The sequence below is a fragment of the Paroedura picta genome, chromosome 2 (genome assembly GCF_049243985.1).
Source record: "Paroedura picta isolate Pp20150507F chromosome 2, Ppicta_v3.0, whole genome shotgun sequence".
Lineage (NCBI taxonomy): Eukaryota > Metazoa > Chordata > Lepidosauria > Squamata > Gekkonidae > Paroedura > Paroedura picta.
Window position 1 is genome coordinate 161202049 of NC_135370.1, and position 19800 is coordinate 161221848.

Sequence of the window (19800 nt, forward strand, 5' to 3'; positions counted from 1 at the left end):
AAGCTTTGCTGTGATTGCCAAAGGGAATGGACAGACAGGAAATATTTTTCGGAAAGCATAGACAGTCGTAGATCAAACTAAAGAATAGCATATATTATACTCAGCTGATGAAATCTAGTGCATTCACCTGGGATAATTTACTCCAGCCTTTAGATTTTGAGCACATTTATATAATGATCAGCGCTACTTATTAACCATTAGACTGAGCTAATATTGCTGGTGTATCAGGGACAGAGACCACAACATTATTTTTTGGATTTGTAGCTGGACTGTAGAATTAGTACAGTGGGGCTGGGAGGCTCCTGACAAGTCTTCACAGGAGAGAGGACACAGGAGAGCAACAGACTTGACAGACAAAAATACAAGCCACTAGGTAGCCATGTTGGTCGGAAGCAACAGAAGAAAATTTGATGGATGTTGTTCTCATTCCCCGGAAGAAGGGAGAGGGAAGCGGGTGCAAAGGCAGGACATTGGAGGCAGAGGCAGTGCTTCTTCGCCTTCATATCTTTCTTTTGCTGTTGTCCTGCTGGTTGTCTGCTGGAGGGTAGTGCTTTTTAGGAGGGTGAATCTACTTTATGCAATTCCCCAACTAGCGCTTTAAAATGGCAGGTGTAGTGAGCAGTTTGCTGACCAGATGCAGGAGGTTGGCGACCTCATGGGGAGCAGCTGGAATATAGCGTCTTCACATTGTAAGCATTTCACTATATTAATCACATGCAGAAAAGCCCCCCCAAACGTCCTTCCTGATTGCTGTTTTCAAACTGTAAACAGAACTACACTGTGCAATGGGCAAAATTAGTAGATCCATTTACAATAAAAAGTTATTTACAGACAAAAACTATTCTGTGTATATTGTTTATAGAGGTACTGTAAAATTCCCCAAGGAATCAAAAAATAATTGTAGAGTTCACAAAGGAAGATGTTTCAACCCGAATTGGATATTTTTCCATTCACAATAATGTACAATATAGAATAAGATTAATCACCACCAAAATGCAAACTTTAGAACACAATTCACAGAAGCCATAATGGATAAAAAGGCTTCTTTCGGAAGTGGAAAACAGGGGCTGTAACATGACCATATGTCCCACACTTTCCACAGAGAACACAGAAGTAAAAAAGTCATTGCCATCTCCCCATCTTCCTTTAGCAATCCGTTTCTTCCTTCTATCCTTAAATCAGAGATGTACTTAATCTAGACAACCATACCCCCTGTTGGTAGAGTAATTAACACAGCAATGATGTGTCATACATTTTTATAAAGGAAGTAATGTATTTGATAGCAAAGAGGACAGAGATAGGTTCCTAACAACATCTCTGCGTGAGACGGTGAGCCTTAGTGTGGAACTCCCAGGAAGAATTAGGATATTGCCCTAAGAATAACAATCTGCAGACAGACAAGGAATTACATTTAAAAGGAGAGAAAGTGGTGATCTCACTATCCTATCTAATTGTCTTCTTCCTGCCCCTTACAGGGTCTTCTTCTCTTCTTTATACATAGGACTTTGCCATTTCCAGCACTTGGGCCTGTGACAACTCCTTCCATTGCCTTCCTTGCCTCCCACCCAGCCTTCTCTTTTCATATCCCCACAACAAGCCATAGGCAGCTCCTCTCAGCTGCTGATTTCTCCCATCGGTCCTCTTCCCTGCAACACCTCCATCACCGCTGCTAGGCTCCACACCAACCTAGCTAAAGAGGCAGTTGCAGATTCTTTCCTGCATGGTAAGTTTTTAAGCAGAGGCTAGATAGTCATCTGACAGAAATTGTGACTTTATGAAGAGTGAGTGGGCGAGCAGGAAGGGATGTGCAGGTGTTTGTCTCTTGCATACCCAGGGAATGCATACCCTTGCATACCCAGGGAATTGCTGATCACCACTGTGGGATGGTAAGAGCCTCTTGTGGCGCAGGGTGGTAAGGCAGCAGACATGCAGTCTGAAAGCTCTGCCCATGAGGCTGGGAGTTCGATCCCAGCAGCCGGCTCAAGATTGACTCAGCCTTCCAAGGTCGGTAAAATGAGTACCCAGATTGCTGGGGGGTAAACGGTAATGACTGGGGAATGCACTGGCAAACCACCCCGTATTGAGTCTGCCATAAAAACGCTAGAGGGCGTCACCCCAAGGGTCAGACATGTACACCTGGGCCCACATCCACCACCTCCAGCAGCTTGACTCATGGTGCATCTACATCTGTCTGACTGCCCCAGATGTGGCAGCAGCAGAAAGAAGACAAAAAAGCTGACTTCAAAACGACCCCGTTGGTCATTCAGTTTTAAAGAAATGAGACACTAAGCCGACAAACTCCGTTTTATTGGACTGGAACAAATCTGTGATCAAATGCCAACACCCTTGGAACTATTGTAGGCTGTGTCCACAGTCCTCTTATGCTACTTTTGAAATTATGACCCTATGGGGTAGGTGATAATTGTAGATAAGTTACAGATTTATCGGAATTTGCGTTTATTGGTATAGTTAAGGTTTATATTTCTATTGTGGGATAACATGAAATAATGTTTTTTGACTATCCAGGTACACTTTTTGGAAGGAAATCATTCACAGACACATAGACAGAAAAAGTTTAATACATTTTTGGTATGTTTATAGCCACTGAGGAAGAAATTTTGCAGGACAGTGGGAGTGCATTGGAACACAATCCCACCTTTCTCCAGAAAGAAAGAAAGAAAGAAAGAAAGCTGTCCACATGGGCCTGTGATGGGACAGGCCCCACTGGCCCCTGCAGTGCCCAAAGGGAATGTGGAAAAATCCACATTCCCTTAGTCCGTTGTTTCTGTGGCCTGATCCTCACCTGACCCAGGAGGATGATGGCCTGGCAGCAACATCATGTGGACATGGGGATTAGCCCTGGGTCCATACTGATGCCGCTCCAGTATTTTCCGCTCATGCAGAATTGGCCTGTGGGAGATAGATTGCTGGATGAGACAGACTGCTGATTCAACAAAGTTCTTCTTAAATTCATGTTTATATTGGTCAGTATGGTTCAATTCATAGCTACTTTTCTTGCTTCCTCCTATGATGGTTACTTCCCATAAAGACACCAAATATTTCTAGATCATCTTGTATTGAATCCGCTATTGCGAAACTTCTTCGCTTTGCGAAACCACTTATGTTTGGAAGGAAACCAAATCACAAGGTATGAAACAAAACCACAGTAGAAGGGGGGGGGGGCTGTTCCTAACCTGCTTGCTGTGACATGTGATAACACTGTGTTTGAGCCTTAACTGGACTTCAGAAATGGGATGTCTTTGGGGTTCTTGTTCTCTCTAACAAACCACTGACCTTCGGGGCCAGAAAGCCGGCCCTCCCTGCAGTCTTGGGCCAGTGCAGAAAGAGGCACTTATTTCTGGGAGAGACAGGCAAGCTCTTGCTTCTTTGAAATACAGAGAAGCAAAGGGCTCTCTAAAATGGCAGCTCTTTGAGGAGGGAAAAAAAGACCTGGAAAATATAGGGGAAAGCTCGGGAACATGGAGGATTAGGTTTCATTCATATCACACAGAGAAAAAGTCACCCACAAAAGCTGCATTAGCATGTTTGGGGTTTCCAGGGAATATTTACTTCACTGCTGGGTTCATAACTTTAGCCATGAAGATAAAATGGTGCAGGGGCTCATTAGTAATCAGCATTAAGAATGGTCTGTTGCATTTGATGACTGGAGGAGAAAAAAATCTGCCAGACAAAAATACAATTTCTAAAACAGTGACGGCGGCCGCCTCAGTGCCTCCCTCTTGAACATCCAGCTCTGCCTTGTGAACAGCCTGCAGGGGAAAAGCAAAATTTTGTTTTATACTTATGCAATATTTACACGATTTCCCTCTTTCTAGGAAATGGAAGATGATAATGGTGAACATGCATTCTTTCTACAGCTGTGAGGATGTGATAATCACCATTCCCTTTCATGGAAATTCCAATTAATGAATTTATTAATTAATGAAACCCTACAGGCTTCATAGCACTGCCTCAGGGGGACCACAACAAGGGGGTAGCCTGATTGCTCAAGGAGGGGCCCAGATCTTAATTGCCCTGGACAGAGCCAAAGACCTGGTAGAACTGCTCCGTTTTACAGGGTCTGCAGAACTGGGACAGTTCCATCAGGGACTTAGCTCTCCTGGGGACTCTTTCCACCAGGTCAGGGCCAGGACTGAAATGGTCCTGGCCCTGGTCAAGACTAGGTGCATTTTCCTCAGGCCAGGGACCTCTAACAAATTAGGACCCGCAAAGTGGAGCACCTTGTGGGGGGCATATGGGGGGCATCTTTTAAAAGTAAAAGATATAGCCAACGTGGCTCCAAACAATTCCCATACTTACTTTGGAAACCCTTAGATTTCGATGTCCAGTAATTCCAGACAGATCAGCACGGTCATCAAAGACATCATTCATACCTTGTTTCTTCATTAAATCTTTGACATCATAGGATCCAGAAATGGAAAATTTTGGAATTTGCAATTGAATTTCCCTATTTAATAGCAAACAAATGACAAACATATGTACGTTGGGGAGATAATATTCAGTGGGGAAAATATTTCAATTGTCTGAGTTACATAGAATTAGGGGTAATTTAGAACTTTTATTTTAGAATCATGGCTTCTGTGTTTGCTTATTGATTTAATTTCTTTATGATGGTGAGTAAGAAATAATAATAATAATAATAATAATAATAATAATAATAATAATAATATGCCATTGTTGGCAGCCTTATTGAGTTGGAGCCTGGCAGAGGTGGTAGAGTCAAAACATTGGAAAGGGTCAAAACATTTTTCAGCAACCAGTAAGCTATGTGGGTTGGTTCCAAATGTCAACAAGACTGAATTTTCCAAAGAAAAGTGAAAAAGATGTGTGGTCATGCAGGAAAAATGTTTAGAGAGTTTGGAGATGGTAAGCCAGCTTGTTTCAGTGGTTAAGAACTGTGACTTTTAATTTAGAGAGCCTGGTTTGATTCCCTGCTCTTCCCCTACATGCAGCCAGCTGGGTGACCTTGGGCTCGCCACGGCACTGATAAAGCTGTTCTGACCGAGCAGTAATATCAGGGCTCTCTCAGCCTCATCTCCCTCATAGAGTGTCTGTTGTGGGGAGAGGAAAGCAGCATATAAGAAGAAACTCTTCTTCTAAAAATAACAGAAAGTGAAAACTTACTCATGTTTCATAGCAGTTTTCCATTTGAGAAAAAGCTCTGTTGACAAGGCATCCTCCACAGCCTTCATTTTCCCTTGGTCCGGTAGTATAATCCAAGCTGAGTACTCTTCATTGTAAGGCACTCTGACCACCCAATAATGAAGGGAATCATCATAGAGATAATCATAATAACCTTCACGGTACATCATGTTGACCTTCACCGTTGTGGTTGCATCAACAAAGAAATCTGTTTCCCTGGTCAATTCTGGGTCAAAAGGGTTTTTCCAGGGAGCTAAAGTGAAAAATAATAGATACATCGAGTAGGGTTAAAATGGATTCTCATGAATGCACCTTACTGCAAGATAGCTACATGCTTCATTGTAAGAGGACACAAGAAGAAGAAGAAGAAGAAGAAGAAGAAGAAGAAGAAGAAGAAGAAGAAGAAGAAGAAGAAGAAGAAGAAGAAGAAGAAGAAGAGTTGGTTTTATATGCCGCTTTTCTCTACCCAAAGGAGTCTCAAAGCGGCTTATATTCACCTTCCCTTTCCTCTCCCCACAACAGACACCCTGTGAGGGAGGTGAGGCTGAGAGAGTCCTGATATTACTGCTCAGTCAGAACAGCTTTATCAGTGCTATGGGGAGCCCAAGGTCACCCAGATGGCTGTATGTGGGAGAGTGCAGAATTGAACCTGCCCTAAAGGCAGGAGGCCAGGAATTCTCAGGTCCAAGTAAAGAAGGCATCATGTAAGACAGCCGAGTAACAAAACATGAATTAGCAAAAGTACTTGTAAATGAAGCAACTCAACATGCAATCCAAAAGAAAGATTTATATCCTGTCAGACTGCTCAGTGATGCCTTCCTCAGTGGCCTGAGGATCATCAGAGGTCAATGGCTCTTCCACCAATGACACCTCCTGCTTTTTACCTGAGGAAGACTCTGGATTTCGAAGGAAGGCTTGGGAAGGAATTGATAGGACCCAAGCTGAAATGTCCTGCTGTAGAACTTAGCCATTCTGAACAACACAGCTAAATTTCATCAGATTTCATCATTTTTACTCTGCAGCCAACCACCTCCTGCTCTAATTAAGAAGCATGGAAATTCAGGATGTCAGTGCAGGTCATTCTCCCTCTTTTGGTTTCCTTTCTGCGGTAATAATTTCCTTACAGCTCTCAGCCATGTCATTTGCTTGGCATATAAACAGTTCATCTCTCTCCTGCCATCAATATATATTAGTAATTACTATTGTTTACCTTTGAAATAAACATAGTTTACAAGAACCATTAGAGTATTTGGATCTAGTCCCTGAACTGCTTCAGTGATTTTCCCATTAGTTTTGTTCTTTACGTGATTATTGATATCGTCTTCTGCTGCTGCGCTGTTCTTGAAATTTGTTGGAATGCCTTCAGCTTCGTAAAAGGTTATGACATCATTCTGAAATTTAGGCTGCAATGGCAATGTTTCTTCCATGAACAAGGCATTCCCAATGTTCATCTGTGTGACATTATTGGGTTGGTTAAGCGTGTGGATTATTCGTTTAAATGCTCCATGGATCTCACTCTCTTCAATGTCTGACAGACTGAAACCAAGTCCATTGAAGATCTGGTGGTGGGTTTCATTTTTAGCACCCAGGGTCAGCAGGGCAAAGGCCGTGGTGATGCTCAAGGGAGAGAAAAAAACATTTTTGGGAACTGGATCTGAAGTTATGAGATTGTACAATCTGAATAAAAAAATCAGCATTTATCCTGGATATCTTTAGTCTAGTTGGTTCGGTTCCTTGGCCTTCTTCCAGAGGCTGTTGCTGAGGTTCAGGTGGGTTTGGCTCTCCATTGTGCTCCAGCTCCTCATGATGTCCTGGGACATGATGGCAATGGACTTGAAGACCAGTTAGGAGCAAGGAGAGGCAGAGGGTGAACTTCATTGGAATCGTTAGTCGCATGAGAAGGAGTAAATTTCAGTAAGCTGTATAATGCAAAGGAATTTGTGATTAGAAAACATCCACAATCTGTTAAAGGGTTTTATCATTTTAATTATCAAAATATGTGCTTGAAAGGTTGAGAAAAATAAAGTTATACCTATTGCAAAGCTCAAAAGAATAAAAGGAAGTTCCAGTCCATTGGCACATTTTAAGACCTACATAGTTTTATTCAAGTACAAGTACAAATCTTATATCTTTTTTTTTAAAACCTGTGTGCCTTGAAGTTTCCACTGGACTCGCTTTGTTCTGCTGCTTCAGACCAATACAGCTACCCATTTGAAATCTAAAATAACAAAACTATTTTACAATATTGTTGGAGCTTATTTGAAGAGCATTGCCATCTTTCTTCATGCAGCTTTATTATTATTTTTGGTCAGAAGTTTAAACCTGATGAGCACAAGTTAGAATCCATTAAAATCTACTGTCATCTGCCATGTGGTTTGAATTGCACCACAGAAACTCAGCCCTACATTCAATGAAAGAAATGTTTCATATTCTTTGAACCTAGAAAAAACTGTTTGGGATAAGAATATCTTCTTGACTTTCTGGGTAACAGAAATTTCTGTATTCTACCTTGGCTAAACTATCGTATGGTAAAAATTGTGTTACATTGTCTCCTGGTTTACAGAATCTACAGAGTGGTAGAGATTTCTCTGTTACCTTGCTCTGAGATACTCTATCACAAACTTTGATCCACATGTAATAAAACAGTCCAGTCAGTCTAACAAAGAAATAAATTAAATATTAAATGTAGATGAATCTAGCTGTTTGCTTTACACATCAGAGATGTTTCCAAGCATGCTAATGGAGTCTTAATGATTGTTATAGATCATGTTATTTCACTCCTACAGCAAGTGTATACATTTAACATTTATATAATCTTAACACCGCCCGTGGCGCCATGGACTAAATAAAATGGTAAGGCGTTCTGAGGCGGGATGTGTCCGGGATGAGGAAGGGTCCAGATTGGACTCTTCCTAATGACAGACAATCGATTGGCCCCTCCGATTCCCAGCCCTGAGCAACTGCGCGGCTCACAGTTGCTTCTTTGCCACCGGCCTGACGCGTTGGAGGCGCAAGGTGCCTCCGACACATCAGGCCGCCGGCCTGGGGGCTCCCTGCCCTCATGACCGCAACACAAACCTCCGAGGAACCACCGACATAAAAAAAACAAAAACCAGACTACAAGCGCCATTACCTGGCTCGCCACGCATCAAGAAGCCGGCCTGGGGCCTCCCTGCCCTCATGGCCGCAACACAAACCTCCGAGGAGCCACCGACATGAATGGATAGAGGGATGAATAGAGGGACACCTTCTACAAGTGTCCTTCGCCATCCATAGGGCAGGTTGCCACTTGCCTGTGAGATCTGGAGGGCCCAGATGCCGCCCCCAACTACAGGACGGGTCGTCGTCTGCCCGTGCAGCCGGGAGCCGCCTGCGCCGCCACCCGCCGCCACAAGACGCCCCCACCTCACTGCAGCTGCCGCCCACCCCGCCTGCATGGAGCCGGGACCGCCAGCCTTAGCACCGTGGGGGAGCGCCACCGCCGGCCACCCCGCCCACCTGACACCGGAGCCTGCTGAAGCCGCGCAAGAGGAGCTGTGCAGCCCGCACAACGCTCCGCTCGCCCGCTGCCCCAAGGAGCCGTAAGCGACAGCCTCCGCCCACCCTGCCCACCCGATGGATGAACCTGGCCCAGCCGCACTGGGGGAGCCGTGCTGAGTGGCTCAAGACTCTAGGAAGCAGCTCTCTCCTGCCCTCCTGCCCGGCTGCCTCCGCTTCCTGCCTGGCACACGCACACACCCAGGATTACTCGCTGCCGCCTCACCAGATGGCCAACACCTGGCCTCAGGTAAGTGCTCTGGCCCCGCTGCCATCTCTATCTCCACAGCCTCCCTAGACCCCGCTGTATTTGGATTACAGCGGGCTTATTTTCTAGTATAATATAAAACATACTAAATATCATCAGACAACCTAAGTAAGTAAAGCAAGTAAATCAAAACAAACCTCTAATAGTCATTCAGTAACAAGAATCAAGACAGATCTAAATTTTTATTCAGTCCATGTGGTACTAATGATTTTAATGTGAAGGCCAGTCTCGCTAATTCCTGCAGTAATATTTTGTACATTAGTTCTATCGGATTTGTTGGGCTTATATATTGAAATAAAACAACATATGTGAAATCGCTAACTGTGTCAGATGCTTCCTGAAAAAGTTTAACTGGAGGTGCTTCCTCAATTGCGTTGTGTATTCTAGAACAGGGGTAGTCAACCTGTGGTCCTCCAGATGTCCATGGACTACAATTCCCATGAGCCCCTGCCAGTGTTTGCAGCAGGGGCTCATGGGAATTGTAGTCCATGGACATCTGGAGGACCGCAGGTTGACTACCCCTGTTCTAGAAGGTTGTTTAACCTTTAAGGAATGCTGGCATTATTCTATATAATGGAGCCCACATTTACATATTATTCAGTAGAGTGAATTATGTGAGTTACAATTACTAAACTGTTTAAGAATTAAAACAGCTCATTAAATTCCAGCTTACTTCTGGAATTTCTATTTTTTCAGTTCGTATAGTCAAAGAACAAATTCTGCAGTAGCCATATTTAAAACAACCCACTTTTTCTGAATGTTCAACATGTGGATTCAATGTCAGAGTGTGTAATTAAATCACCCTAATTGAAACTCACCTAACTCACCTAATACTGTCAATTTAATAATCTGTAATATGTAAGCAATAGAAATATCTCTAATGAGGCTGGAGTCTGTTTACAGTATGCCTTTTGTTCTCATTATTTTTGTTATCTTTAGCATAAAATTGGAGGGGTGAGTTTAAAAGTTATTGTTGAGATATACTTTTTAACAGAATGAAGACTGTGAGTTATTGAAAATTTTGAGAAAAAGAGAGGTTGAAACAGATATTTAAACTGAGGAGGTCTGTCATTACATCTTTGACATTCAACCTTTATAAATTCAAAAATGTTATGTCTCTGTGTTTCTGCCTTCAAATCTACAAGGCCCAGAGATCTGAAAGAGTTCCATCAAGGACTTTTTGTGTGTGCTGCTCAGACTGTGCAGAAGACCAGTTTACTTTGGTATTGTGATGCAAGTCCTTTGTAAGACTAATATAATTCTGCACATGGATTCCTGTTCATTATTTTTTCATGTTTATTCATACACTGATTTAGACCCTTATTTTGTATACATTGTTCAATAGTTGTCTTTCCCCTTTTGATGTTATAGCTTTACAGTAATTTACTCTTGTGATTTAGATTTATGACATATTGCTATGGTTCCCTTTAACTTACTTAGTTAATCATCAAAGTATTTTGGAAAGTGCATGAATATGACTTGATTGAAATAGCAAATAATGAATATCATACTCACAGAGTCTTCCTGAAGAAATGTATCACAATCACCTATGATACTCCTTCCTTTTCCACTTATCTAGCATATTTATGTGGCCAGTGCCCTGTATTAACCATTAAGCTGAGCAAATATTGATTATGTGTGTTTTTTAAAACCCAACCTGTTTTTTCAGCTGAACCAGCATGTTGGAGGTATTAGAAATAAAATTTTGGATTATTTTTTTGAGTCCTGCCCATCCTCACGGGGATTGTCTACAGGGGGTCGTTCCACCAGTTAAAATGACACCCAAACAGTCCTGTTGAACCTTCTGGGAAAATACTTGCTCTAGAGCTGGTAACAAAGATGTAGACTATTGTGGAAGGGAGAATCCAACTGACTGTCAAGAAGTGCATGGATTCAGCACTACTGGAAGTGCTCTTCACTTTCTGCCTCCATTCAACAGAAATCCAAAGAAACAGGCTCTCAGACAAAGCACAATTTATTCAACAACAAGGAACAATTATAGCCATCCCACACAGACTCTGAGATCAGGCTGGAGGAGACATGTGGCTGCAGAACAGATGTGAACTGGCCACAGAATCACTCCCTCTGAAGAAGAGGCCAGCCTGTGCTGTTATCTAAAATGGGTGCTCTTTGGAAAACAGAAAATGGCCTAGAAAATCCAGGTCAGGAAAATGCAGGGTTAGGTTTCATTCATGACACAGAGAGGAAGCGTCACCCAGAAAGGCTGAAATTGCATGCTTTGGGGGTTTTCAGGAAATATTCATCTCAGTGTTGGGTTCATAACTTTTGAAATGTAGGTAAAGTGGTATATTGACATATTAGAAAAGAACAGAAGGAATGGTCTGTCACATCTGATGACTGGAGGAGGAGGGAGTGGGACAGAGAACAATGCAGCCTCTAAAACACCACCAGCTGCCTTGGTACCTCCCTCTTGAACAGTGGTCCGCAACCTTCTTCAGGCTGCAGACCAGCGGTGGGGAGGGCAATCGTCTTTGAACTGACGCTCTAGCCAATCAGGGAAGACTGCTTTGCTATCAGGCATGGAGAAAGGAGTTAATTCACAAAAAGCAGAAATCTGCACACTTTCTGATGGCAGGTTTTCAAATATTGAGGCTTATATCCACTTCTGGATATTGCGAGGGAAAGGTAGGGTCACTCTGGATCAATCATGCGTGTTGCAGAGGGAAAATTTAAAGCCCCCCAATTCAAAATGTTAATCAAATTTAGTGTAGACTGGAGTGTAGTGTAGATCATTTGCACTGGAACTCAATAAAAAGCCCCATGCAGACTACACCCTGATCTCACTGAATATTGTGCCTGCACCTGCTGAACTATGCTCCTTAGGGAACCCCATATTATGCCCCCCATGCAATCCCATGATATATTTTAATGACATCAAAGCTTAATTTATCTTGGACATTTTAATTGGAGTTAGATTTTATTTTTGTACTTCACAGCTTTATGTGATTTTAACTATGTTGTAATGCTTCCTGCCAAGATGGGACAGAATAGAATTTTAAATAATAATTAAATAATATCTGTTTCTGTTTTTCTTCACTTTCTTTTTTTCCTTTTCTTTTTCCTGGCAGGGACATGGCTTGGGGAAATTAGTTTATTGAATTAAAAAAATTAAAACCTAATATTTTAAATTTTATAAATTTTAAAATTGTATTTTAAAGGTTCTGATCCTCTAAGGATGGGCAGAATGTAAATATAATCATAAATAAATAAATGTGGAAGATCAGAACATTAACATTTCTCTGAATCAAAATATCTTGCAAGTAACAAAGGAGCTGGCTCAGCTGGTATTTCCCTAATTTGTTAGTTTTACTTTTTTTTTTTTTTGGTTTTTACTTGCACGGAAAATATCCAATAACAGGTTATCCCTGCAATATAATGTACTAACTGCCCATTCAGCCACTTAATGTCTCTGTAGGTGATATACAAAAGAGATCTTTATCTGCAGGTTGTCAGAGACACCCCCCCAGCCATTTCCTTTTATGTATGTCTGTAAAATGTCATTGAGTCTCATTCCGACCCCATAAGGTTTCCAAGACAAGGAATGTTCAGAGGTGGTTTGCCATTGACTGCCTCAGAATAGGGACCCTTGACTTCCTTGGTGATCTCTAAGTACTCAGCAGGAAGGACCCAAGATCTGATAAGACTGGGCTTTCCTTGGCCACACAGGTCCAGCCATTTTCTTAAAATTGATAAACATCCTACAGAGGGACAGGAGTGACTGGAATGTGGACAAACTACTGCATTGTACTTCGTTCTCAGTCAAGTAATTCATGGTCCTTTTGGAGGATTGTCCTTAGTCTCCGAGGGGCTCGCTGTAGTGAGGTTGGAGGAAGAAGAATAAGAGTTGTTTTTTATACCCCGCTTTTCACTATCTTGAGGAATCTCAAAGTGACTTACAATTGCCTTGCCTTCCTCTCCCCAGAACAGACACCCTGTGTGGTAGGTAGGTTTGAGAGAGTTCTGACAAGACAGCTCTGTGAGAAGCCCAAGATCACCCAGCTGACTGGATATGGAAGAATCAATCTGCCCTCACCACCTTCTTTAACAATTTTATTGCTCTTATTTGATCAATTGCTTCCAGTAGATAGTGCTGGATCATAGAATCATAGAATTGTAGAGTAGGAAGGGATTTCATGGGTCATGTAGTACAACCCCCTGCACTATGCAGGACACTCACATCCCCATCGCTCATCCACTGTAACCTGCCACTACCTTGAATCTTCACAGAATCAGCCTCTCCGTCAGATGGCTATCCAGCCTCTGTTTAAAAATTTCCAAAGATAGAGAACCCACCAGCTCCCGAGGAAGCCTGTTCCACTGAGAAACCACTCTAACTGTCAGGAACTTCTTCCTGATTTTTAGACGGAATATCTTTTGAACTAATTTCATTCCATTGGTTCTGATCCATCCCTCTGGGGCAAAAGAGAACAACTCTGCTCCATCCTCTATATGGCAGCCTTTTAAATACTTGAATATGGCTATCAGCTCCCCTCTCAGTCATCTGATAGCCATTTAAAGGTATTTAAGACAGTTTAACGTAAAAGGAAGTGCAATTCAGCTTGGATTTGTTCAAAAAGTGTCCAAATCAACTTTGATGGTGTACTTTTTGGACTGACTGAAATAAATCGCACATGCGTAGTCATGGCAGGGAAAATGGCTACAGAGTTTGGAGACAGCAAGTCCCTTGGAGTGGACAGGATGTCTTTTGTACAACACTAGTAACAGAAGACCCTTTATTGCTATTCAGAGACTTAGGTCTGCAAAGCTATGTGTAGGTATCCATTAGCACATTGAGGTTTCCTTCTCAGACATGATAGATAACATAATAAAATATTGTGTAAATTCCCTAACCTGCGTAGACAAGAAATATTATTGATATATCCAGTAGAAAGGTAAAGCTATCCCCTGTGCAAGCACCGGGTCATGTCTGACCCTTGGGGTGATGCCCTCCAGCGTTTTCATGGCAGACTCAATATGGGGTGGTTTGCCAGTGCCTTCCCCAGTCATTACCGTTTACCCCCCAGCAAGCTGGGTACTCATTTTACCGACCTCGGAAGGATGGAAGGCTGAGTCAACCTTGAGCCGGCTGCTGGGATTGAACTCCCAGCCTCATGGGCAAAGCTTTCAGATGGCTGCCTTACCACCCTGCACCACAAGAGGCTCCAAATGGAGATAGCCCCCCCTTTTCTTCTCACATTAAAAGTTTTCTTCCAACTCTCAATATTTATTAGTAATTACCATTGTTTACCTTTGAAGTAAATATAGTTTACTAGAACCATTAGAGTATCTGGATCTAGTCCTTAGACTGCATGGGTGATTTTCCCATTAGATTTGTTCTTTACGTAATCATTGATATTGTCTTCTGCTGCTGCGGTGTTTTAAATTAATCGGAATGCCTTCAGCTTCATAAAAGGTTATGACATCATTCTGAAATTTAGCCTGCAATGGCAATGTTTCTTCTATGAAAAAGGCATTCCCAATGTTCATCTGTGTGACATTATTGGGTTGGTTAAGGATGTGGATTATTCTTTTAAATGCTCCATGGATCTCATTCTCTGCAATGTCTGACAGGTTGAAACCAAGTCCATTGAAGACCTGGTGACGGGTTTCATCTTTAGCACCCAGGGCTAGCAGGACTAAGGAAGTGGAGATGTTCAGGGTTCAGTTCTCTGTCTTTCTTCTGGAATCGTTTGGCACGAGGAGTAAATTTCTGTAAACTGTAAAATATAAAGGAATTTGAGATTATTATTCACCTGAAATTTGTTAAAGAGTTTTATTATTTTAGTTATCAAAACATTCTGAGTATCTTAGTATATGGATGAAATGGTTAGAAAAATAAAGAATGTTATAAATATTGCAAAACTTAAGAAAACAAAAGTATTTTATAATAAAGTTGAGGCTAATTTTGTGGAGTATAACCATTGGCCTTAATTTCAGTGTTTTTTTCGGTCAGAAGTTGAAGTATGAGAAGCCAAATTTAGAATCCATTTAAGTTGATTTAGAATCCATTATCCTCAGTGAGTTTTGAATTGTCCCACATATGGCTAATTTTAGAAACTCAGCCTTACATTCAATGCAAGGAATCTTTCATCTCCTTTAATCACAGAAATAACTGTTTGGGATAAGAATATCTTTTTGACTTTCTGACCATCAAAAGTAAATCCCAATTTCTACCTTGGCCAAGTTATCATGATACCATTTGATTCATCTATGCTATATTGTTCCGCATTTTGTTGTATCAACAGATAATAATAAAATGTTATGATCACCGTGGGAGTAATTTCTCTACTACCTTGATCTGAGATACTCTATCCCAAACCTTGATCCATATGTAATAAAAAATCCTAAGTACGAAATATATTAAGTTTTAAATGTAGATGGATGTAGTTGTTTGCTTTAATCATCAAAGCCAACATACAGAAATGAAGTACTTTGGAAAGAGCATGGACACGGGTTGTTCAAAGTAGCCAGTAATGCATAGCATACTCACAAAGTCTTCAGAAGAATTGTATTACCTCCTCCTATCCTATGATACTCCATTCTTAACCATTTACCTTGCATGTTTATACAGCCAGTGTGCCTTATTAACCATTAAGCTGAGCAAATATTGATTATGTATTTTTCCTAAATCTGCTTGACAGGTTTTTTGTACCAGCATATTGGACAGACAGTGAGAAAAGGGTACAAGTACTATAGATCAGCGGTCCCCAACCCCCGGTGTGGAGACCTGTATTGGTCCATAGATCAGTCAGTACTGGTCTGTGGCTCCTCCTCATCCTCTTCCCCAGTTGCTACCTCGGGGGCAGCCCTGCCACCCTGCTGCTGGCTCACCTTTGATGCTCTCCAGCCACCGCTATGGCTGGGGCTGCCCCTCGGCGTAGCACTGCGCAGCTGCTGCTGGCAGTGCCCCCCAGCAGGTGGTGGGAAGCCGATGGGAAAGCAAGTGGAGCAGGAGCTCAGGTGACAACATCCCTTGGCAAAAGACTACCCCCCTCCAGGCCTCAGTAAATTGTCAAGCGTTGACTGGTCCCCGGTGATAAAAAGGTTGGGGACCACTGCATAGATAACTTGGATAGCAAAATCATAGAATCGTAGAGTTGGAAGGGGCCATCTTGTTAGAATCAAAAATCATAGAGTTGGAATGCAGGATAAGCCCAAAGCACCCTAAAGCAGGGGTAGACAACGTGTGGTCCTCCAGATGTCCAATGGACTACAATTCCCATGAGCCCCTGCCAGCGTTTTCTGCCAGGGGCTCATATGAATTGTAGTCCATGGACATCTGGAGGTCCACACGTTGACTACCCCTGCCCTAAAGCATCCAAGATGTTCAACTGCCTACTCAATGTAGCAAGAGCCTAAAGCATCCAGGATAAGTATTTGTCCATCCACTCTTTGAAGACTGCCAGTGAGGGGGAGCTCACCATCTCCTTAGGTGGACTATTCCACTGTTGAACTACTCTGACTGAAAATTCTTTTCCTGATATCTAGCTGATACCGTTCTATATGTAGATTAAACTCATTACAGTGGTTCCTGTCCTCTGCTGCCAAAAGGAACTGCTCCCTGCCCTCCTCCAAGTGTCAACCTTTCAAATACTTAAAGCGAGCAATCATGACCTCTCTCAACCTCCTCTTCTCCAGGCTGAGCATCCCCAAGTCCCAAGGGCTTGGATCTCATCACTCTCCACTGCACCCCCTCAATATTGTCCATGTTCTTTTTGAAATGGGAACTCCAGAACTGCACAGTACTCCAGGTGAGGTTTGATTAAGGTGTTATACATCTTGTGATATTTTTTTTACAACTTCATCACACTGTCTGCTCATATTTACATTGAAGGCCACAAGTACTTCAAGATCTTGTTCACAAATACTGGTACCTAGAAGTTTATCTCTGCACTTCTCCTTATTGAATTGCATCTTTTTCTTATTTGCCCATTTTCCTAGCATGTACAGGTCTCATTGAACTTTATCTTCTGGGGTACTAACTACTCCTCCCAATTAGGTGTCATCTTTAAATTGAATGAGTGCCCCCTCCACCCCATCATCCACATCACTGATAAAATGTTGAAACATACTAGACCCAATATCACGCCCTATGGACCCCACTGCTTACCTTCCTCTAATCTGATGCAACACCATTGACAAGTACTGTTGGGCTGTGGTTCTCCAACCGGTTCACGATCCGCCCAACGATTAAAAAATCCAGTCTGCAGTCTTCCAGTTTACCCATCAGAGCATCATGGGAAACCCTGTCAAAAGCCTTACTGAAATCCAAGTAAACCACATTAAGTGAGTTTCTACAATCTAGTAAGTGCACCCCTTGGTCAATGAAGGAAACTAGGTTGGTCAAGCTGGACCTGTTGGAGAAAAATTCATGCTGACTTTTCCAGGTTACCAAGTCTTTGTAATGCCTACTAATTCATATCTCTCTGTCTGCATAAATATATGTAGAATCCAGCAAAGTAAGTCTCTGTTGCATTTAAGATGATCAATAGAAAGAGACTGTGGACCAGTTTCTAACATATCAACTCAAGCAGGAGACTCTTGACCACATCCTGGAATTTTTCAGCCAATCAGAAGCAGAATCATTGAGCCTGGTGTCTCTGTTCCCAAGTCTGCCATCCTCTCCCAAAGGTTACCCTGGACAATGGTATCAAAAGCCACCAACACATCCAAGAGAATGAACAGAGAAGCACTGTGCTTGGTGGTCTCTTTATGAAGATCACTGGCCAGGGTGACCAAGGCTGTTTCTCTCTCAAACCTAAACCTGAATCCAAATTAAAATAGGTCTGGAAATAAGAAGCTGAAAATGTGTTTAAAATTCTACAATTAACCCATGATATATTTTTAGGGTATGTTTCCAAGTAACGTTTTACCTTAATACAACTTCTAGATTTGAGTTTGGTGGATTTGACAAATTAATGGAGGCTTGGTCTTTCTATGGTAAGTAGCCAAGGTGGTTAAATGAATTTCTTTATTTAGAAACAAACAGACAAATGAAACTTCCATGTTCAAAGGCAGAGACATTTTCTGTGAAGGGACAGCAGTATGGTAGGATCTTGTCAATTGACTTAACCAGTGTCCAATATTGACTGTTAAACAGAGCAAACATGCATCATGAAAAGGACTAAGTGTCAGACGTTGCAAGAACTCACAACTACCTTCTTAGAAGTAGTAAGGTTTATTGAGAAGCACTTCATACATCAAGACTGGTGAAGTCAAATCTGGTTTGAAGCCAGATTTGCTTCTACTTATCAATACATTTCTCCCGCCCAAAGCTTGAAAGTTCCCAAGGGAGGGGAGAGAGCAAGAGGAGACACATACAATTAAAAACAGTGTTACTTTCACATGGCCTTGGCTGTCTTCACTCCTTGATAGCGAAACCAGACCCAGCCGAGAGGCCCCCACTGGAACACATTCAGAGATAATGAATACAATAACATACATTTCACTTTCTGCTAGTTAGCATGATTACAGGACCTAGAGCTCCCAGGCACCAAGCAATTAAACTGTCATGGAAGAACTCAGGCTAATTTATGACAGGGTTTCTACAATCCTGACACTGAGGGATCAAACTCTGAAGCTACACATTTGCTTCTGCAGTTTGCACAATGTTGTAAATGCATAGTTAATGTTATTTGAGGTTATCTGACTGCTTCAGAACCTGAAGGTCTCATACCATTAATTTTTCTCTCAGCCCAATGTGAGCCAATGAGACAACACTAGGTTTCCTAATACAGCAGTTTGTTTCTTTTGTTTCTCTTGAAAAATATGAAAGAGGGCTCTATATTTTTTTTTCTCATGACATCAAACCTCACAACCTCCTGCCCAATTATGCTACTATATAATAGATCCATTTCTTATTCTGTGTGTTTTCTGAGGAAGCAAAAGGACTGGACAGGCAAGAAAGATCAACTCCCGATGTCAGAAACCCAGAGAAGAGATTGCTTTTACCTTATGTTTTTGTATGTGTAAAAAAATGTAAAGGTATCCCCTGTGCAAGCACCGAATCATGTCTGACCCTTGGGGTGACGCCCTCTAGCGTTTTCATGGCAGACTCAATACAGGGTGGTTTGCCAGTGCCTTTCCCAGTCATTACCGTTTACCCCCCAGCAAGCTGGGTACTCATTTTACCGACCTCGGAAGGATGGAAGGCTGAGTCAACCTTGAGCCGGCTGCTGGGATCGAACTCCCAGCCTCATGGGCAGAGCTTCAGACTGCATGTTGGCTGCCTTACCACCTGTGCCACAAGAGGCTCATGTGTATGTGTAAAGTACTATCAAATCAGATAGCTGAAATACAACTCTAACTTTTAATTAACAACACAAACTATTTACATTTTTTAAAATTACAGCACAATCAAATATTCTCTTAATCCCCTATTAGCCCTTCTCCTGCAAGCCGCTTCTCCTGCCGTATCTCACCAATCCATCCCAATTTCCCTATACAGATTGCCTTCTCTAAGTTCAACCCACTTGTCAAGATGTTACAATTCAAACCCCCCTGGATGTATTGGTTCAAATTGATGTTGTTTGAATGAACTTATTAGCTTTAACATTAAGGTCAGTTTTCTGAGAGATCTGATTATTCCCATGAAGAAGACCCATGCGATTGAGATTTCCCTGTGTCATGCTTGACCTTAGAAAGGCCAGAGTCCAGTAGCACCTTTAAGACCAACAAAGATTTATTCAAGGTGTGAGCTTTTGAGTGCAAGCACTCTTCCTCAGACTATGAGCTGACCATCATGACAGTAGGAATATATAAGCAAAAGTTAATCCTGTTACATTAGTCATGATGGTCAGTTCATAGTCTGA

General features: G+C 42.1%; 1 protein-coding gene across 1 annotated transcript in view; it reads right to left on the bottom strand.

The window, feature by feature from the left end:
• Nucleotides 1-2289: 2289 nt before the first annotated feature.
• Nucleotides 2290-19800, bottom strand: part of LOC143828955 (uncharacterized) — a 29679-nt gene continuing 12168 nt past the window's right edge. The window contains 5 exon segments of the mRNA XM_077319107.1: nt 2290-3770; nt 4321-4468; nt 5146-5416; nt 6374-6851; nt 6853-7071. Of these exon segments, the coding sequence (XP_077175222.1) occupies nt 3567-3770; nt 4321-4468; nt 5146-5416; nt 6374-6851; nt 6853-7071 (1320 nt within the window). The 3' untranslated portion in view covers nt 2290-3566.